General features: G+C 37.8%; 1 protein-coding gene and 1 long non-coding RNA gene across 2 annotated transcripts; one reads left to right on the top strand and one right to left on the bottom strand.

The window, feature by feature from the left end:
* Nucleotides 1–7,536: 7,536 nt before the first annotated feature.
* LOC117328354 lies at nt 7,537–8,358 on the bottom strand. Its single transcript, XM_033885881.1, has one exon. It carries the CDS (start codon nt 8,356–8,358, stop codon nt 7,537–7,539), a length of 822 nt encoding a protein of 273 aa, XP_033741772.1.
* Nucleotides 8,359–8,876: 518 nt separating this feature from the next.
* LOC117327447 lies at nt 8,877–14,209 on the top strand. The gene is made up of 5 exons (XR_004532641.1): nt 8,877–9,081; nt 9,977–10,100; nt 10,893–10,979; nt 11,690–11,818; nt 13,714–14,209. It is a non-coding gene; the product is annotated as an uncharacterized LOC117327447 (long non-coding RNA).
* The last annotated feature ends 8,436 nt before the right edge of the window (nt 14,210–22,645 follow it).

The following is a 22,645-nucleotide window of genomic DNA, read 5'->3' as shown; positions in this document are numbered from 1 at the left end:
TCTGTCTTGCCTTTTGTTGTTATTAAATCGTTTCAAATATATACATGTGAAAGCGCTTGTAATTTTCTGGTTTGTGTTTTTTATTATTATTACTATGTATATCCATCACAAGGACATTATTTACTTTTAATTGCATATATATATATAAAACATAGTAAGACAATTGACGAAGGAAGACAACTTGATGACTTGTGCCCTGACTAGATCTCATGATCTACGGCCCCCCATCGCCTAGCCAGAAATACCCTCAGCTTATACCGCTGCGTTGTACTCAATGAATATTGATATACATATTACAGTGGAACTTCGTTAACTCGAACTCGGATAAGTACCTCGCCGGTCCCGGCCGAATTCTCTCTTTATCTTAGTAAAAAAAACTCGGATAATTCGAATTCGGATAACTCGAAAAACTCGGATAATACGAAGTAAAAATTTGGTCCCAACAATAAAAATCCTACTTGAAATGTTCGAATAACTCGAAGTATAATTTTCGTCGATCGGTGGCAAACGCCGACATTTTTTAAGAGCTAAATTCCGTTTGTAATACTGAACATATCGGCACTACTAACCTACATGCTATTATAAGTGTTTCATAAATTCATAAAAGAAATTGTCGGTTGAATCTTATAACAACAAGTCTTGGTGATAAAAAGTACTGCTTTACTTACATCAGGTAATTTCCCAAGGCGGTCGCCGATATCAGTACACACGATAGTCAACAACTCATCTACCCGTTCGCTCAAGCGGAACTAATCTCTGACACACCGGTAGATCTACCCGGCTGATGTTTTTACAGGTGTAGAAATGACACAGTCACCGGCGCCTATTAAATCTTTAAACTGCTGAAACAATAGCGTAATTACTGCCGAGGTGTTCAGAGTACAACTGTATCGGTCAGTGCCGTCTATTAAATCGGATAAAACGCCAACTCAGTTACAGTAACATTTTATACGCACATGCGCAGCCCAACTTCCGGTGCTAATACACATGGAAATGGCGTGGTTATCAATAAAAAGTAAGTAGGCCGATCAAACAGTATTTTATATATGTCAAATAAAAGGTAATGGTTCTGTTACGTTTTGTATGCAATATGTGTTAAACTTAAACGGTTATTTGTTTTGACATTAATAACTTGTTATTTTGTCGAATTCCGTTTTATCGTTTACCTTTTGCAAACATGACTTGCACATCAGATCGTTATTGAAATGACTAAGTGAAAGACACTTTATCGTGACTGTATATCGGCAAAACTACACCAAATAACAAGTGACATAACGAAACATTACATATATATTTACATGTATTGACCAGTCTTCACACTAAACTGATGAGCGACAGAGCGAAGTTATAATGATTATATAATGTTGACAAATATTGACCAAACTTTTCACCAAAAACGATAACTCGCTTAATTCGAACACTCGGATAACTCGAAGTTTTTTCGTGGTCCCGTCGACTTCGAGTTAACGAAGTTCCACTGTATGTATATATATATATATATATATGGGGCAAAGAAGTAATTCAAACAGTGTGGACAATGAGGCTTGTTAAATTTTCGAGGCAATCCGCCCCTTTATCAAAACACAAAAAATACAAATACAATCACATAATATATATAAGAAGTACTGGAAATACAATGAAATACAAAAAGAATAATGTTACTAGTTACTGTTAAAGTACAGCATCTACTCTATTGATAAAGGAAATGCCTCAGGAGCCACAGGACCCTCAAGAGGAGAGGAAAGAAGAAGACGGACAGGATGATACTTCTGGATTTTCAGCTCAGGTATCAAAATATAATAAGTAGGGAGGTCTGCGGATATTCGAATATAAGTAAAATAAAATCGGTATTGATAACGTACCTTATTTTATATTGTATAATCTTTGTCAAAGTTTCAATGTTTTATGAGCAGAAGTGAATATTTTTAGGTTTTCACATTTTAAACTCGGCAGTGAGGAAATGTTCACCTTTACGCCACATTTTATACAGACATAATTAATCCTATAGAATTGTCAAACTTTCTGTCATAGCCATAAAATTGACCTTTAACATTTGTATATTAAAACAAAATGATCTTTAACCTTTTTAGATAGATGCTGACCTTGAACATTTGTAGATTAAACTGACCTTTAAACTTTGTAGATTTGCTAACTAATATGAATTTGCAAAAAATGTGAGTTATTCATGTTATAAGGATGATAAATCAGAGGAGAAAGAGGATGAGGAGATGGAGGAGAATGATCTGTCAGCTAACGAGTATCAGGGAAGTACCCTGACTTTGTCTAGTTCCTGATCTATCAAAGTAGATTTATATCCTCTAGCAAGAAGGTGTGATTTAAGTTCTGAGCATCGACGTTCGAAGACTGTATCATCGGACACTATCCGTCGGATACGTAGAGCTTGGGAATAGCTTGTATTCTCCATGTGACCATTATATTTGACAATTCATGTAGTTAATAGGGAGTCCACTCGCTATACCGCTAACGCTATGAAATGAGTTACACGCCACATAAACTGTTGTTGTAAAACTCGTATTGTGTCAAAAATATTGCGTTTTGAAAAGTATTATTTTACTTACTTGTTGAATAAACATATTTGAAGTGATGTATGTCTTTGTTTTAATTCAATACCATAATCGTTTCCAATACTGGTTAAGAGTAACCAAGGGCTAATGCTGTCACCCGTCCGTGTTGGCGTCGGATTGCCACCCCAAAACTTTAAAGTTTTTTGGAGTAAGTTTTTGGAAAGCTTGTAAGTCCAAAAGTATACATCTCATGCCCTTCTAATTTGGTTTATACATTCATTAGAGGTCTAGGAGTGATTTTTTCGCATTTTACCATTTTGATCACTTAACTTTTTTGGCACCAAAACCCACTTCAAAGTTTTTGGGGTCAGTTTTTTTGGAAAGCTTGTAAACCCTTTGTTGATGCCAGCAAAGAAATAAGAGTGATACGTATATATGGAAAACTCCATTATGGAATCAACATACATGTACACACATATGGGACAAAATTTATTTCATACCTCGATGAAACTAAACAAGAGGCCCATGGGCCTTAACGGTCACCTGATTTTTGAAATATTTCAGTAAATTTGAATGAAAGAATGAATTTCAAAACAAATAAAACAAATGATAGTCAAAAATGTGATTTCCCTATAACTATAGTAAAGTTTATCCCCTCCCATGGGACAAACGTGAGACCCCAGGGCTAGGAAATTCACAATTATGGTAAAGCACCTTAAGACCCTTCCATCTGTGAAGAGTATTAATTTAATTCTACCTTATTTGGGTTGTAAGAAGATTTTTTAAATTTCCGTCAATTTGACCCTTTTTGACCCCGCCTACCAGCCCCTGGGGGTCAACCATTTCAGTTAAAACCAAACATTGATATACATTCAAGGTCACAGGGGTCAAATAGATTAAATCATGCAATTATATACCTTTCAGTTAAAACCAAGCGTCCATGGAGTAAAAACAAACCAGCGTGGTGGCCAAAGGGAAGCGAATTTAAAAGTCCCTCGAGCAGAACAAGCAATTATAAATTAACAGTTAAAGATATATATTATGACAATATTTTTTATCTTTTTCAAGGCCATTGAAGTGAAAAATGTTACCACTAGAGAAAAGTTTTTAAAATCTTCACTTAAATCATGACTGTGAAAAAAATTTCAGTTAAAACCACGCGTCCATGGAGTAAAAACAAACCAGCGTGGTGGCCAGAGGGAAGCGAATTTAAAAGTCCCTCGAGCAGAACAAGCAATTATAAATTAACAGTTAAAGATATATATTATGACAACATTTTTATCTTTTTCAAGGCCATTGAAGTGAAAAATGTTACCACTAGAGAAAAGTTTTTAAAATCTTCACTTAAATCATGACTGTGAAAAAAAATTCAGTTAAAACCAAGCGTCCATGGAGTAAAAACAAACCAGCGTGGTGGCCAGAGGGAAGCGAATTTAAAAGTCCCTCGAGCAGAACAAGCAATTATAAATTAACAGTTAAAGATATATATTATGACAACATTTTTATCTTTTTCAAGGCCATTGAAGTGAAAAATGTTACCACTAGAGAAAAGTTTTTAAAATCTTCACTTAAATCATGACTGTGAAATCTTGTTATAAAAAAATTGTATTCGCAAGTCTGTATTTATTTTCAGAACCAAATTTGAAGAGGGAAAACCTTGTGCAAATCCTGCTTGCCCCGTAAGTATATAAATTGATTTTGTTTGATTAATTTCATTAAGCTGACTTTATCCCTTCTATTCATTTATCTTTGAACAGCAGCAATTGATTGAAAAGCTATATTGTGGGTTGATATTGAATTCACCTTAGAAAAGTTATTGTTAATAAATCTACTTTTACATGGGGAAAATATCAGTAGTGATGTCTGTCTACCATTAAATTATGAAAGACTTATGATTGTAAAAACATGTTTTTAAAGACTATTTCTTTTTTTCAGAATAGGAGACACTGATGTAAGTTTGAATGTGTGTTTTGGGAGGCTGTGGTATGTTCGTGTGAAGTCTCCTTGTGATAGGCCGGAACTTTTGCCGATTTAAAGTGCTATCTCACTGAAGCATACTGCCGAAGACACCCAGCAGCACACCCCACCCGGTCACATTATACTGACAAGGGGCCAACCAGTCGTCCCACTCCAAAATATGCTGAGCGATAAGCAGGAGTAGCAACTACCATTTTTATAGACTCTGGTATGTTTCGGCTAGGGGACAGAACCCAAAACCTTCCTCACAGCGGCGAACGCTCAACTAAAGGCCAAAAGTGAGGCATTGTCAAGGGAGACATTAGGAAGAAGAAAGTTATCAAGAAAGAAGGGAAAAGATAAGATCACAAGTTTAGTCGCCTCTTACGATCATGCAATGGGGGCAGCAGGTACAATTCTTACGCCCTACCTGCAGGACAGCTGCCAAAAGGACATGCCTCGCTGATCATAATCATTAAAAGCCTCCATTCAAAATTTGAAGAATTGTGTCTTGTCTGTCTTGCCTTTTGTTGTTCTTAAATCGTTTCAAATATATACATATATATATATAACATAGTAACACAATTGACGAAGGAAGAAAACTTTATGACTTGTGACTAGATCTCATGATCTACGGCACCCAATCGCCTAGCCAGATATACCCTCAGCTTATACCGCTGCGTTGTACTCAATGAATATTGATATATATATATATGGAAGAAAACATATTTGAATATAGTAACAAGAGGCCCATGGGGCCTGTATCGCTCACCTTGTTGGATTAGACCAAATATCAAAATAATGTTCATATTCAATTTGTTTGATTTGTAAATCTCTAACAATGCTATATATGGTTATAGTGTGGGAATCGGAACTGCTTTAAAGATTAATGAAGTTGTAACGTTTTCGTTTCGTGTGCGTGTTTGGAAACCCTGTATGATTGTCTTCAACCAGTGACAGGAGCACAAAACGTTTTTAGAAGGTTCGTCCCAGACTAAGCATTTTGACCAAAGGCAAAACCAGACTCGATACGTTTCATTCCAAGTTATTTTAATAATTCAAAAACATTAATTCCAATGATGAATTCAACACACATTTTTCTAGTGAATTAAAATACTTAAAACTGGATATTTTGTCTTATTATTCATGGGTCCTAAGTGCTTCTGAACCTATTCCCTCCCGGAACATTTCCAATTCTGGTAAATTAGCATACCATGGTTGCTCTGGTTGAAATTCAGGTTCTGACTGTTGACAGTTACTGAAATAAATTAATTACCACTACTTTGGTAAAAGTTATTTATAAATAGATATATGAGTTGGTCATTTGGTTTAAAACCACTTATAACCAGGATTCATGTACCGGTTCCGTAACCGATACTGGTTCTGTTACCAATACCGGTTCTGTAGTAACCGATACCGGTTCTCTTATTTTTTCCAAAGGAATTATTTATGTAGAATAACTTCTACACTAAGTATATGAATTTCATTATATAAAAATGGAACAAATATTGGTTATCTGGTTAAAACCTCTGTAACCACAAAAGGTTCCAGTAATGAAATTATTGTACCAATACTGGTTCTGTTGGTAACCGATACTGGTTCACCTGAGGTACTATTATGGGGAAATAATCAACCACTTATTGGTTTTATTATAATTAAAATAGGCAACCAATGGTAAAACTTATGAACCAGGACTGGAAATAGGGCTTGTTTCCTATTTCCTCACCATTTCTGAAGTTGTGTCTACCATTGCTGGTTGGTTAAGTGATCCCTTTTATGCGGGCTAAGCACCGTCTGAGATTGGAATGTCGATGGAAGGGAGACAACCTGTATTTATACTGTATCGCGGCAACGCACGCGACCGACCATTTCCGGTTTCACGTACAGGAGAGTTCCAGCTGTCATTGTTGTCTGCCTCCCTTCGTCAGTGGAAAACAATGAAAAATAACCATCGGAAACTCTTGTAACAAGGTAAATTCCTTATGAATAATTCGATAAGGCTTCCAAGTATAGCTAGTTACCGTAGTTTCTCTGTAATTGTTTTATTTCACTTCGATTTTACACTTGAAGCGTAAAGTGAACGAACCATGTGCTTCCGGGTGCTGGCGTGCCGCCATTTACCGGACAATTTACAACTGGATATGATTTTATACCAACTGTAGAATGTTAATACTTGATGCTTTATATACGGGTTAATTATATTACCCTCTTTAATCGTTCACAGCAGTATTAACTTGTCTTTTTGTGGTCGGATATAATTCATAAACCAGACGTGGTTCTCGTCATATTGTGTTAGCATGCGTACGGGAAAATCCCGGCACGCATGTCGATCAGATATTTCGACCTTAAAGTGTATTTGGCACATATTGACGACTTATCTTGTCGTTAAGGGAGTCTGATATGCGTTACATTGCCCCCTTCCTTGTAAGACATTCGTCCCGAATGTGAATTTGTCGAAATATTTGCGTTTTTACCACTTTAACTGGTAATTGATTTTGTTTTCAGAACGAGGCTCAAGCATGTGCGCCTGCAGACGACTCGTTTTTTTTTTTTTTTTACAAATTAATGTCGGGCACAATTCCCGATCATTGTCATCATTACAACAACACCATTATAAATTTGTGAATGAACCATCATCTCTGGGTAAGTTTATGTATGGCACATGTAATAACAACATTTATAATAACATATTTACAATTTAACAACTTCACAGAATTTCTGGGCATTCTGAATTATCTGGATTATAGCGCGTATCCCATGAAATTCGATTTAGATTCCATCTATTGTTCAAGTAACATGTACATATATAATGTATTCAGAAATATTCATGAGTTATGTGAGATGACTGTAAATTTACATTCTATAATTATCTTTCTTTGTAATGAAAGATATACTATTTTAACTGATAGGCATGGTATAATTAATCACATGGTAGAACGGCATACATTCAGAATATACAGTAATGTTCATCTTTATCCAATCAATGAGTCAGTACTTCCAAATAGAATTGTTACTGTGTCACATGTCTTATGTCAATATTACCATTATTAGCAGTTTATATTTCATTCATCCTTTTTCTTACAGCATCACCAAGGGACTCAAGTTCGTAGTATTCGCATTCTGCTAGAATTTCTTTCAGATGGAACCTGGTCACTGGCAGAATTAGTTCTCCATTTGGATTCCTGAGGAAGTTGAGAATGGTTCTGAAGTGTTTTGGATCCCTATCAAGGAAATAGGTGAAAACATTCTCCTTGTTATAGGGTTGTATGGTTTTACCCCGATCCTCAATTAATCTGGAAAGCACTGACGTTGGTTCTGAAAGAAGCGTGTTTGGACAGGTTTCAAAGTGGGTACCCCCTATGTTTAAAATAATTCGCTGACTTTGGTTAACAGCTATTGTTGCTAGTTTTGTGTCCACTTTTGTGGGGATTTTGCTAGGCTTGTAAACAATACTGTTACTGGCTTCCGAGATTGCATATTCCTCAAATTCTTGTGAGTTTATAGAAATAGCAGGGTCAACAGGTGCAGGTGCCAGAGGTGGGGGACTTACAGATGCAGTTCCTTCCGAAGACTCGGAGACTGCCTCTGCGGTTCTCCGCCTTTTGTTGTAAACCTGTGCCGGTTTGGTTGGCCTCCTCACTGGTACTTCCTCTAACTCTACCAAAACTTCAGGTACTGATTTCCTCTTTAGAGTTACTTCTGTTCCCTTCCTTGTATCTGGCAGATTCTTGGAGACTCTGATGGATGCTGGGACGTCCTTAGATGTGACCTTCTTGCCCTGTTGTGAATCAGATGGCCTTCTAATTACCAACACATCTTTGTGCCGGTTCTGTTGAAAAACTTCGAATTCTTTTCTTTCCTCTTCCCCAAACTTCATTGTCTCTCTTTTTACAATATTCATTGGCCCCTTAGGACAGCCCATATGCTTTGAATCTGGCCTGGAGAAGGTAACTTTGCAGGTCGGACATCTATACCCAAATCCTGAATGTGAGGAAGTTAGATGCCTCTCGCACAGGGACCGTTTCCCGAACTCCCTCTCGCATCTTATACATTGGAATATGGTTACCTGGAAAACCAAGAATACTTTGGTAAGTCATTTATAACTTACTATTTGTATTTACAGAGTTATCCCCCTTTAACCATTCTGGTTTATTCTCACCCTCGTAGAGTTTAAGAAAATTATGGTGCACCACTTTTGGTTTTGCTTTAGGACCTTTCTTTACTCTGTATATAGCATCATTTATTCTGTCCAACACCACATATGGCCCTTCCCACAGGCAGCACAGTTTCGAACCATTTGCTTTTCGTGAATTATATAACCAAATTGGATCTCCTCGTTCAAACTTATTGAGATTGAGATTCCTATCATGATTTTTCTTCATGTGTGTGGTTGATATTTTAAGTTTTTCACGAGCAAAGTCATGTATCTTGTCTAGCCTTTTTGATAGATCATATGCATAATCTGTGTGTATTTTGGATGTTTCAGCATCAACCCTGCCTAGTACCAGATCTACCGGTAGAGTGATGGATCGACCGAAAACCATTTCGTTCGGAGAAACTCCCAATGACTCATGATCAGACGAACGATACGCCATCATCAGTAGGTATAGATAGTCATCCCAATCTTTGTGATTTTTGGAGACAAATGCTGAAAGCATAGACTCAATCGTACGATTGGCTCGTTCGATCATTCCATCAGACTGTGGTCTGTATGGAGTTGTACATGTTTTGTCAATACCAAGTATTTTACAGATTTCTGTAAATACATCTGACCGGAAGTTTGTTCCTCTGTCTGAATGTAACTGGGTTGGACAACCAAAGATGGTTATCACCCTTTCAATAAACTTGTGGGCTACAGTTGTGGCTTGCTGGTTCCTCATGGGAATTGCATCTACCCATTTTGAGAAATAATCCCCAACAACCAAAATGTACATATTTCCTTTATTAGTTCGAGGAAGAGGGCCAATAACATCTAAAGCCCACCTCTCCATAGGAGATCCCACGGTATATGTCTGCAGTGGACTCTTTCCCTTTTTGTTTGGATTTTTCCGAACTGCACATTGGTCACATATCTTACACCAGTGTGTAATATCTTTGCTCATTTTGTACCATAAATACCTTTCCCTGATTTTTGACAGGGTCTTCTTGACTCCCAAGATGTGCTCCTGCTATACCATTGTGTAGCTGAGTCAGCACATACTCACAGAGATTTGAAGGTATCACTATTTGGTAAATGGGTGATCTCCCTTTGTTTGTTTCCCATTTATGACATAGAATGTCATTTTTAATTTGTAGAGAGTCAAACCGAGACCAGTAGTACTTTGAACTCTCGTCCATATGGGATATGGCTTGCCATTCTGGCTTTTTGCCTTTTTGTACCCAGGAAATAACTTCCTTTAGGACATTGTCCTCAATCTGCTTTACTTTTATATCTATATCTTTGTTTGCTGAAACTGACAGTTTTTCAGTTTCGCTATTTTGCTTTCTCTTTTCAGACTCCTGTAATTGATCCGAGTCTGGAGTTCCAGTGTTTCTGGTGTTAACCATACAACAATGCACCCAGTCATCAGGATCATCATAGTCCTCAGACTTCAAATTTGCATTACCAGCTAAGGTTGGGTAAGATTTTACTGTTATAGGAGTTGTACTTTTAGTTTCGTACTTCTCTTCAGCCTTTGTACAATGACCACAGTGTTCCAGTACACACGGTCTACGTGAAAGTGCATCTGCATTGCCATGTGAACGTCCTGCCCTGTACTCGATCTTGAATGAATAGGTGGATAATAGTTCAAACCAACGAGCTAACTGCCCTTCAGGATTTTTGAAATTTATAAGCCATGTCAGTGCCCCGTGGTCAGTCCTTACTTTAAAGAATTGACCATAAAGGTAACAGTGGAAATGTTTCACTGAACTAACTATTGCTAGTAGTTCTCTCCTAGTGACACAATATCTCCGCTCTGTTCTGCTGAATGCCTTGCTATAATAGGCAACTGGCCTTTCTACACCATTTTGAATCTGGGATAGAGTAGCACCCAGACTTTCATTTGATGCATCTGTGTCTAAAATGAACAAAGAGTCATTTTCTGGATACGCTAAAACATCTGAACTAGTTAGGGCACGTTTGAGTTGATCGAAGGCTACTTGACAGTCTTCTGTCCAACTGAATCTCTGAAATTTTTCAGTGAGTTTGTGTAGTGGTCTTGCAATGTCAGCAAACCGTCGTACAAACTTCCTGTAATAAGAACAGAGACCAAGAAAGCTTCGAACATCTTTAACTGATTGAGGGGTTGGCCAGTTTTCAACTGCCTCAATTTTCTCAGGATCAGTACGAATTCCTTTTTCATTGACCACATGTCCAAGAAAAGTTACTTCCCTTTGAAATAATTTGCATTTCTTTGCATTTATTTTCAGATTTGCCTCCTGCAACCTAGTCAAGACCTGTCTCAGATTCTCAAGGTGTTCATCAAAAGATTTGGACATGATTATCGCATCATCAAGGTATATCATGCATATCTTCCATGCTATAGGGTTACTGAGAATCTTTTCCATTAGTCTTTCGAATGTGGCTGGTGCATTGCATAACCCAAAAGGCATTCTGACAAATTCCCAAAGTCCACAACCAGGGACTGAGAAAGCGGTTTTTGGTCGGTCTTCTGGAGTTACCTCCACTTGCCAATACCCACTCTTTAGATCTATGGTTGAGAACCATTTTGACCCAGAAAGACTTTCAAGGGTGGTATCAGTTCTTGGTAAGGGATGGCTATCCTTAATTGTGATATCATTCAGACGCCTGTAATCAATGCAGAATCGGATGCTATCGTCCTTTTTCTTGACTAGGACTATGTTTGAGCTCCATGGAGATTCTGATTTCTGTATCACTCCCTTATTGGCCATATCTTCAATCTCATTTTTAGCCATGTCCATTTGAGATAGAGGAATACGTCTAAGAGGTTGACGTATAGGTGGGTGACCCCCTGTACAAATTTTATGTTGTACAATATCAGTCGATCCAAGATCTCCTGAAGATTTGGAAAATGCATGTTGAAATTCAAGGAGTAGAGATTTAAGTTTTCTCCTCTCGTTATCAGTGATCCCCTTTGAGGATTCTTGATAAAGTTTTATTAAATGTTCTGGAATATCACTGTCACTGGTATTCAGGTTTGTTGCCTGAAGCTCATTGATTGAAACCTCTTTTTGCTTGGTTTCAGTACACTGACTAACAGCCTCAACATTTGCAACAACAGTATCTTTGTACAGCTTGCTGCTAGAATTACCCATGTTCAAGAATCGCAAAGGAACAATACCCAAACTGGGGTCAACAATGGCTTTTGCTAGTAGTAAGTTGTTTCTCTCCATTAATTTTGGTAGAGCTTCTACTATACCATCCTTCTCTTTGAATATAGGGTCTATGAGCCTTCCAGGTAATATGAGTTCACTGTTTGGAGGTATTTCAATATCCTCGCTAACAGAAACCCTGCAACATTTAGAGCCGGTTCCCTCCTGGAACCTAAAACAAGGGACATTTTGTCCATTCACTGTCAATAAATTCTCTCTTAGGTTTATACCTACAGAGTGTGTGGTCATAAAATCTAACCCAAGTATTCCATTTTGCTTTATTTCAGCAATGAGGAATTCATGTGGTATATTTAAGGAGCCAAGTTTAATTGTTACCCAACATTTACCTAGAAATGGTTTCCTTTCTCCAGTTGCTGTAACCATATTAAGATTAACAGACTTCACCTGGGGTTTGTCACAGGAATCCAAGTTTTGCAGGTATTGGTAACTCAGTATTGATACACTGGCACCTGTATCCACTAATAGAGAAGTGCTTTGTGTACCAATTTTGGCACATGTAAAAAGACCATCTTCTTTGTTATTCAAGTTATAGACTAGAACCTCCTTGGGTCTTTCCTCTATCTCTGCTGACTTCCGACCCTTGAACTCAGCATTTACTGGTTTCCCAGAGCTGGTTCCTGGTTCTGAGAGTTGTCAGATCTTTGAAAGTGACCATCTTGGTTTGGTCTGTTTGACTGGCAATTTTGAAATGTGCTTCCTCTTGGGTTATTATACCCTTGATTAAAATTTCTATTCTGGTTTTGATTCCCTTGGAATCTGGCCCGGTTCTGGCTATTTCCGTTATTTCCACTATTTGTTTGTCTATGGTAAATGTTACCATTTTGACCATTACCATTCCAGACACTTGGTTGCCTGTTTTGGTTTTTATTTTGTTGTTTGAGAGTTTCATTTAACTGTTTTGTTGTTCTGTCTAATTGTAGCATACAGCGGGTCAAGGTTCCAACATCAATTGTCTCCCCTTGATCTCTGTCCGACTGTTTGCTGATTTGACAGACACTAGTGTTATTTGTCTCTTTGGAGACCATGTGTACTGACTTGCCTCTCTGCTTGTCAGCTACCCTATGGGCCTCCAGTCTGACTGCATGAGTTTCTGCTTCATTAATGTCTTGAGGCCGCAACTCCCGGATTCGTAACCTCATTTCTGAATCTTGGATGGCATCAATAAAATGATCCAGAGCCAGAACATTGGTGAGAGATGCATCCGCTGTTGGGTAGGCCTGTCTTGTGAGTTTGCGTATGGATTGTGCCAGTTCAGAGAGAGACTCATTTCTTTCCCTGACCCTTGTTTGTAGGTGTGCTCTATACATTTCTGACCTTTCTACTGAACCATACCTCATGTTCAGGATTTTTGCCAGTGAATGGTAGTCTTGTCTAGCTGAAGGGTTTAGTTCCATTAGAACTGCCCTTGCACCACCAGTGAGACTTCCTGCCAGATATAGAGCTTTATCAGAATAACTCCAGTCGTTTATTTTGGAAATTATTTCAAATTGTGAGAGATATTCCTCAAAATCTTCCTTACCATCATATGTTTGTGGTTTTAGTTTTGTTTGGCCTTTATTTGAATTGTTGGTCCTATCTAAAGAATGAGGAGATCCTATATGGTTAATATTTAAGTTATCAAAGACAGGTTGATCAGTATGGACATCTTGTGAGTTTTTACTTGGATTTATTAAGCTTTCATTTAGCTTCTTATCCATTGCTGAAATGTCCTCCTGTACTGCCTGAAAGTCTTTATGTAGGTTGTCTAGATTTCTATTCATTTCTTCCCTCATCTCATCTAATTCTCTTCTATTTTCCCTACGCATTATTATCATTTGTTCTTCTATATTACCCATGATTTCTCTTTTTATAATGTTGATCAATTCTCTCTTTTCAGGCTGAATATCCTGACTGAAAGGAGATCCTGTTCTACTTGGATTATCTCCCCCTGACCCAGTGCTGGATTCATCATTGTGTGGATCTTGGATCCTATGAAATGAGATTTCCTCATCGGAATGTGACATCTTTATCAAAACCCTGGACTTTTTACCTTTGATCAGCTATACTCTGGGATTTCTTTTTCAACTTGTTTCTGGTAATGAATACCATTACAATTTGCTGACCAAAAAAATGAAATGAAAGATCCTGCCGACGACGCCAATGTAACGTTTTCGTTTCGTGTGCGTGTTTGGAAACCCTGTATGATTGTCTTCAACCAGTGACAGGAGCACAAAACGTTTTTAGAAGGTTCGTCCCAGACTAAGCATTTTGACCAAAGGCAAAACCAGACTCGATACGTTTCATTCCAAGTTATTTTAATAATTCAAAAACATTAATTCCAATGATGAATTCAACACACATTTTTCTAGTGAATTAAAATACTTAAAACTGGATATTTTGTCTTATTATTCATGGGTCCTAAGTGCTTCTGAACCTATTCCCTCCCGGAACATTTCCAATTCTGGTAAATTAGCATACCATGGTTGCTCTGGTTGAAATTCAGGTTCTGACTGTTGACAGTTACTGAAATAAATTAATTACCACTACTTTGGTAAAAGTTATTTATAAATAGATATATGAGTTGGTCATTTGGTTTAAAACCACTTATAACCAGGATTCATGTACCGGTTCCGTAACCGATACTGGTTCTGTTACCAATACCGGTTCTGTAGTAACCGATACCGGTTCTCTTATTTTTTCCAAAGGAATTATTTATGTAGAATAACTTCTACACTAAGTATATGAATTTCATTATATAAAAATGGAACAAATATTGGTTATCTGGTTAAAACCTCTGTAACCACAAAAGGTTCCAGTAATGAAATTATTGTACCAATACTGGTTCTGTTGGTAACCGATACTGGTTCACCTGAGGTACTATTATGGGGAAATAATCAACCACTTATTGGTTTTATTATAATTAAAATAGGCAACCAATGGTAAAACTTATGAACCAGGACTGGAAATAGGGCTTGTTTCCTATTTCCTCACCATTTCTGAAGTTGTGTCTACCATTGCTGGTTGGTTAAGTGATCCCTTTTATGCGGGCTAAGCACCGTCTGAGATTGGAATGTCGATGGAAGGGAGACAACCTGTATTTATACTGTATCGCGGCAACGCACGCGACCGACCATTTCCGGTTTCACGTACAGGAGAGTTCCAGCTGTCATTGTTGTCTGCCTCCCTTCGTCAGTGGAAAACAATGAAAAATAACCATCGGAAACTCTTGTAACAAGGTAAATTCCTTATGAATAATTCGATAAGGCTTCCAAGTATAGCTAGTTACCGTAGTTTCTCTGTAATTGTTTTATTTCACTTCGATTTTACACTTGAAGCGTAAAGTGAACAAACCATGTGCTTCCGGGTGCTGGCGTGCCGCCATTTACCGGACAATTTACAACTGGATATGATTTTATACCAACTGTAGAATGTTAATACTTGATGCTTTATATACGGGTTAATTATATTACCCTCTTTAATCGTTCACAGCAGTATTAACTTGTCTTTTTGTGGTCGGATATAATTCATAAACCAGACGTGGTTCTCGTCATATTGTGTTAGCATGCGTACGGGAAAATCCCGGCACGCATGTCGATCAGATATTTCGACCTTAAAGTGTATTTGGCACATATTGACGACTTATCTTGTCGTTAAGGGAGTCTGATATGCGTTACAAAGTCCAGACTCACTAAGGTCTGAAAGACCTCAAGAATTGTTTTTAGAACATGCATGCATTCATCACTTTATGACTAGTAGCGATTTAAAGGAATTACCTCGATTTCCCCTATTGGGCCCCACCCTTTTGGCCCCTCGGGGGTCAGTCACCAATTATGCAAAATCTGTTCGCCTTCCCCCAAGGATGTTTCTGACCGAATTGGGTTCAAATCCATTCATAACTTTATGACTAGTAGCGATTTAAAGGAATTACCTCTATTTCCCCTATTGGGCCCCACCCCTTTGGGGTCAGAGTCACCATTTATGCAAAATCTGTTCCCCCTTCCCGCAAGGATGTTTCTGACCAAATTCGGTTGAAATCCATTCATAACTTTATGACTAGTAGCGATTTAAAGGAATTACCTCTATTTCCCCTATTGGACCCCGCCCCTTTGGCCCATTTGGGGTCAGAGTCCCCATTTATGCAAAATCTGTTCCCCTTCTGCCAAGGATGTTTCTGACCAAATTGGGTTCAAATCCATTGATAACTTAATAACTAGTAGCGATTTAAAGGAATTGCCTCTATTTCCATTATTGGCCTCTATGCTGTTAAGAATTTAATATCATTTTATACTTCTGCTGTACCCATCATCTTTCCCCAGATTACGAGATGCAACCCACGGCAAACAGGTTGGCTCAAATTGGAGCTGCTGTGAAAGCCTTCTGCTACACTAATACCCAACGCACACCGATCATAACCCCCGAAACAATCGATGTGGGCAGAGTACCAGTGCACCCAGTCTCGGGACGTGGACCCAGCTTTCTTGGAGACCCATCAACTCCCACAATGTATACAACCACTCATGTTTGGCTAACTAAGGATATATCCAAGAATTACATATCATTTTTTGTAAAGTGCTCATATATCCTTTTTAGCTCACTGGTTAAGAGTAACCAAGGGCTAATGCTGTCACCCGTCCGTGTTGGCGTCGGATTCCCACCCCAAAACTTTAAAGTTTTTTGGAGTAAGTTTTTGGAAAGCTTGTAAGTCCAAAAGTATACATCTCATGCCCTTCTAATTTGGTTTATACATTCATTAGAGGTCTAGGAGTGATTTTTTCGCATTTTATCATTTTGAGCACTTAACTTTTTTGGCACCAAAACCCACTTCAAAGTTTTTGGGGTCAGTTTTTTTTGGAAAGCTTGTAAACCCTTTGTTGATGCCAGCAAAGAAATAAGAGTGATACGTATATATGGAAAACTCCATTATGGAATCAACATACATGTACACACATATGGGACAAAATTTATTTCATACCTCGATGAAACTAAACAAGAGGCCCATGGGCCTTAACGGTCACCTGATTTTTGAAATATTTCAGTAAATTTGAATGAAAGAATGAATTTCAAAACAAATAAAACAAATGATAGTCAAAAATGTGATTTCCCTATAACTATAGTAAAGTTTATCCCCTCCCATGGGACAAACGTGAGACCCCAGGGCTAGGAAATTCACAATTATGGTAAAGCACCTTAAGACCCTTCCATCTGTGAAGAGTATTAATTTAATTCTACCTTATTTGGGTTGTAAGAAGAAGATTTTTTAAATTTCCGTCAATTTGACCCTTTTTGACCCCGCCTACCAGCCCCTGGGGGTCAACCATTTCAGTTAAAACCGAACATTGATATACATTCAAGGTCACAGGGGTCAAATAGATTAAATCATGCAATTATATACCTTTCAGTTAAAACCAAGCGTCCATGGAGTAAAAACAAACCAGCGTGGTGGCCAGAGGGAAGCGAATTTAAAAGTCCCTCGAGCAGAACAAGCAATTATAAATTAACAGTTAAAGATATATATTATGACAACATTTTTATCTTTTTCAAGGCCATTGAAGTGAAAAATGTTACCACTAGAGAAAAGTTTTTAAAATCTTCACTTAATTCATGACTGTGAAAAAAATTTCAGTTAAAACCAAGCGTCCATGGAGTAAAAACAAACCAGCGTGGTGGCCAGAGGGAAGCGAATTTAAAAGTCCCTCGAGCAGAACAAGCAATTATAAATTAACAGTTAAAGATATATATTATGACAATATTTTTATCTTTTTCAAGGCCATTGAAGTGAAAAATGTTACCACTAGAGAAAAGTTTTTAAAATCTTCACTTAATTCATGACTGTGAAAAAAAAATTCAGTTAAAACCAAGCGTCCATGGAGTAAAAACAAACCAGCGTGGTGGCCAGAGGGAAGCGAATTTAAAAGTCCCTCGAGCAGAACAAGCAATTATAAATTAACAGTTAAAGATATATATTATGACAACATTTTTATCTTTTTCAAGGCCATTGAAGTGAAAATGTTACCACTAGAGAAAAGTTTTTAAAATCTTCACTTAAATCATGACTGTGAAATCTTGTTATAAAAAAATTGTATTCGCAAGTCTGTATTTATTTTCAGAACCAAATTTGAAGAGGGAAAACCTTGTGCAAATCCTGCTTGCCCCGTAAGTATATAAATTGATTTTGTTTGATTAATTTCATTAAGCTGACTTTATCCCTTCTATTCATTTATCTTTGAACAGCAGCAATTGATTGAAAAGCTATATTGTGGGTTGATATTGAATTCACCTTAGAAAAGTTATTGTTGATAAATCTACTTTTACATGGGGAAAATATCAGTAGTGATGTCTGTCTACCATTAAATTATGAAAGACTTATGATTGTAAAAACATGTTTTTAAAGACTATTTCTTTTTTTCAGAATAGGAGACACTGATGTAAGTTTGAATGTGTGTTTTGGGAGGCTGTGGTATGTTCGTGTGAAGTCTCCTTGTGATAGGCCGGAACTTTTGCCGATTTAAAGTGCTATCTCACTGAAGCATACTGCCGAAGACACCCAGCAGCACACCCCACCCGGTCACATTATACTGACAAGGGGCCAACCAGTCGTCCCACTCCAAAATATGCTGAGCGATAAGCAGGAGTAGCAACTACCATTTTTATAGACTCTGGTATGTTTCGGCTAGGGGACAGAACCCAAAACCTTCCTCACAGCGGCGAACGCTCAACTAAAGGCCAAAAGTGAGGCATTGTCAAGGGAGACATTAGGAAGAAGAAAGTTGTTCAGAAAGAAGAGAAAAGATAAGATCACAAGTTTAGTCGCCTCTTACGATCATGCAATGGGGGCAGCAGGTACAATTCTTACGCCCTACCTGCAGGACAGCTGCCAAAAGGACATGCCTCGCTGATCATAATCATTAAAAGCCTCCATTCAAAATTTGAAGAATTGTGTCTTGTCTGTCTTGCCTTTTGTTGTTCTTAAATCGTTTCAAATATATACATATATATATATATAACATAGTAACACAATTGACGAAGGAAGAAAACTTTATGACTTGTGACTAGATCTCATGATCTACGGCACCCAATCGCCTAGCCAGATATACCCTCAGCTTATACCGCTGCGTTGTACTCAATGAATATTGATATATATATATGGAAGAAAACATATTTGAAAATAGTAACAAGAGGCCCATGGGGCCTGTATCGCTCACCTTGTTGGATTAGACCAAATATCAAAATAATGTTCATATTCAATTTGTTTGATTTGTAAATCTCTAACAATGCTATATATGGTTATAGTGTGGGAATCCGAACTGCTTTAAAGATTAATGAAGTCCAGACTCTCTAAGGTCTGAAAGACCTCAAGAATTGTTTTTAGAACATGCATGCATTCATCACTTTATGACTAGTAGCGATTTAAAGGAATTACCTCGATTTCCCCTATTGGGCCCCACCCTTTTGGCCCCTCGGGGGTCAGAGTCACCAATTATGCAAAATCTGTTCGCCTTCCCCCAAGGATGTTTCTGACCAAATTGGGTTCAAATCCATTCATAACTTTATGACTAGTAGCGATTTAAAGGAATTACCTCTATTTCCCCTATTGGGCCCCACCCCTTTGGGGTCAGAGTCACCATTTATGCAAAATCTGTTCGCCCTTCCCCCAAGGATGTTTCTGACCAAATCTGGTTCAAATCCATTCATAACTTTATGACTAGTAGCGATTTAAAGGAATTGCCTCTATTTCCCCTATTGGACCCCGCCCCTTTGGCCCATTTGGGGTCAGAGTCCCCATTTATGCAAAATCTGTTCCCCTTCTGCCAAGGATGTTTCTGACCAAATTGGGTTCAAATCCATTGATAACTTAATAACTAGTAGCGATTTAAAGGAATTGCCTCTATTTCCATTATTGGCCTCTATGCTGTTAAGAATTTAATATCATTTTATACTTCTGCTGTACCCATCATCTTTCCCCAGATTACGAGATGCAACCCACGGCAAACAGGTTGGCTCAAATTGGAGCTGCTGTGAAAGCCTTCTGCTACACTAATACCCAACGCACACCGATCATAACCCCCGAAACAATCGATGTGGGCAGAGCACCAGTGCACCCAGTCTCGGGACGTGGACCCAGCTTTCTTGGAGACCCATCAACTCCCACAATGTATACAACCACTCATGTTTGGCTAACTAAGGATATATCCAAGAATTACATATCATTTTTTGTAAAGTGCTCATATATCCTTTTTAGCTCACTGGTTAAGAGTAACCAAGGGCTAATGCTGTCACCCGTCCGTGTTGGCGTCGGATTCCCACCCCAAAACTTTAAAGTTTTTTGGAGTAAGTTTTTGGAAAGCTTGTAAGTCCAAAAGTATACATCTCATGCCCTTCTAATTTGGTTTATACATTCATTAGAGGTCTAGGAGTGATTTTTTCGCATTTTATCATTTTGAGCACTTAACTTTTTTGGCACCAAAACCCACTTCAAAGTTTTTGGGGTCAGTTTTTTTTGGAAAGCTTGTAAACCCTTTGTTGATGCCAGCAAAGAAATAAGAGTGATACGTATATATGGAAAACTCCATTATGGAATCAACATACATGTACACACATATGGGACAAAATTTATTTCATACCTCGATGAAACTAAACAAGAGGCCCATGGGCCTTAACGGTCACCTGATTTTTGAAATATTTCAGTAAATTTGAATGAAAGAATGAATTTCAAAACAAATAAAACAAATGATAGTCAAAAATGTGATTTCCCTATAACTATAGTAAAGTTTATCCCCTCCCATGGGACAAACGTGAGACCCCAGGGCTAGGAAATTCACAATTATGGTAAAGCACCTTAAGACCCTTCCATCTGTGAAGAGTATTAATTTAATTCTACCTTATTTGGGTTGTAAGAAGAAGATTTTTTAAATTTCCGTCCATTTGACCCTTTTTGACCCCGCCTACCAGCCCCTGGGGGTCAACCATTTCAGTTAAAACCGAACATTGATATACATTCAGGGTCACAGGGGTCAAATAGATTAAATCATGCAATTATATACCTTTCAGTTAAAACCAAGCGTCCATGGAGTAAAAACAAACCAGCGTGGTGGCCAGAGGGAAGCGAATTTAAAAGTCCCTCGAGCAGAACAAGCAATTATAAATTAACAGTTAAAGATATATATTATGACAACATTTTTATCTTTTTCAAGGCCATTGAAGTGAAAAATGTTACCACTAGAGAAAAGTTTTTCAAATCTTCACTTAAATCATGACTGTGAAAAAAAATTCAGTTAAAACCAAGCGTCCATGGAGTAAAAACAAACCAGCGTGGTGGCCAGAGGGAAGCGAATTTAAAAGTCCCTCGAGCAGAACAAGCAATTATAAATTAACAGTTAAAGATATATATTATGACAACATTTTTATCTTTTTCAAGGCCATTGAAGTGAAAAATGTTACCACTAGAGAAAAGTTTTTAAAATCTTCACTTAAATCATGACTGTGAAATCTTGTTATAAAAAAATTGTATTCGCAAGTCTGTATTTATTTTCAGAACCAAATTTGAAGAGGGAAAACCTTGTGCAAATCCTGCTTGCCCCGTAAGTATATAAATTGATTTTGTTTGATTAATTTCATTAAGCTGACTTTATCCCTTCTATTCATTTATCTTTGAACAGCAGCAATTGATTGAAAAGCTATATTGTGGGTTGATATTGAATTCACCTTAGAAAAGTTATTGTTGATAAATCTACTTTTACATGGGGAAAATATCAGTAGTGATGTCTGTCTACCATTAAATTATGAAAGACTTATGATTGTAAAAACATGTTTTTAAAGACTATTTCTTTTTTTCAGAATAGGAGACACTGATGTAAGTTTGAATGTGTGTTTTGGGAGGCTGTGGTATGTTCGTGTGAAGTCTCCTTGTGATAGGCCGGAACTTTTGCCGATTTAAAGTGCTATCTCACTGAAGCATACTGCCGAAGACACCCAGCAGCACACCCCACCCGGTCACATTATACTGACAAGGGGCCAACCAGTCGTCCCACTCCAAAATATGCTGAGCGATAAGCAGGAGTAGCAACTACCATTTTTATAGACTCTGGTATGTTTCGGCTAGGGGACAGAACCCAAAACCTTCCTCACAGCGGCGAACGCTCAACTAAAGGCCAAAAGTGAGGCATTGTCAAGGGAGACATTAGGAAGAAGAAAGTTGTTCAGAAAGAAGAGAAAAGATAAGATCACAAGTTTAGTCGCCTCTTACGATCATGCAATGGGGGCAGCAGGTACAATTCTTACGCCCTACCTGCAGGACAGCTGCCAAAAGGACATGCCTCGCTGATCATAATCATTAAAAGCCTCCATTCAAAATTTGAAGAATTGTGTCTTGTCTGTCTTGCCTTTTGTTGTTCTTAAATCGTTTCAAATATATACATATATATATATATAACATAGTAACACAATTGACGAAGGAAGAAAACTTTATGACTTGTGACTAGATCTCATGATCTACGGCACCCAATCGCCTAGCCAGATATACCCTCAGCTTATACCGCTGCGTTGTACTCAATGAATATTGATATATATATAGATGGAAGAAAACATATTTGAAAATAGTAACAAGAGGCCCATGGGGCCTGTATCGCTCACCTTGTTGGATTAGACCAAATATCAAAATAATGTTCATATTCAATTTGTTTGATTTGTAAATCTCTAACAATGCTATATATGGTTATAGTGTGGGAATCGGAACTGCTTTAAAGATTAATGAAGTCCAGACTCACTAAGGTCTGAAAGACCTCAAGAATTGTTTTTAGAACATGCATGCATTCATCACTTTATGACTAGTA

This window comes from Pecten maximus, chromosome 5 (genome assembly GCF_902652985.1).
Source record: "Pecten maximus chromosome 5, xPecMax1.1, whole genome shotgun sequence".
NCBI classification, from domain to species: Eukaryota; Metazoa; Mollusca; class Bivalvia; order Pectinida; family Pectinidae; genus Pecten; species Pecten maximus.
This window is presented reverse-complemented; position numbering and strand designations above follow the sequence as displayed.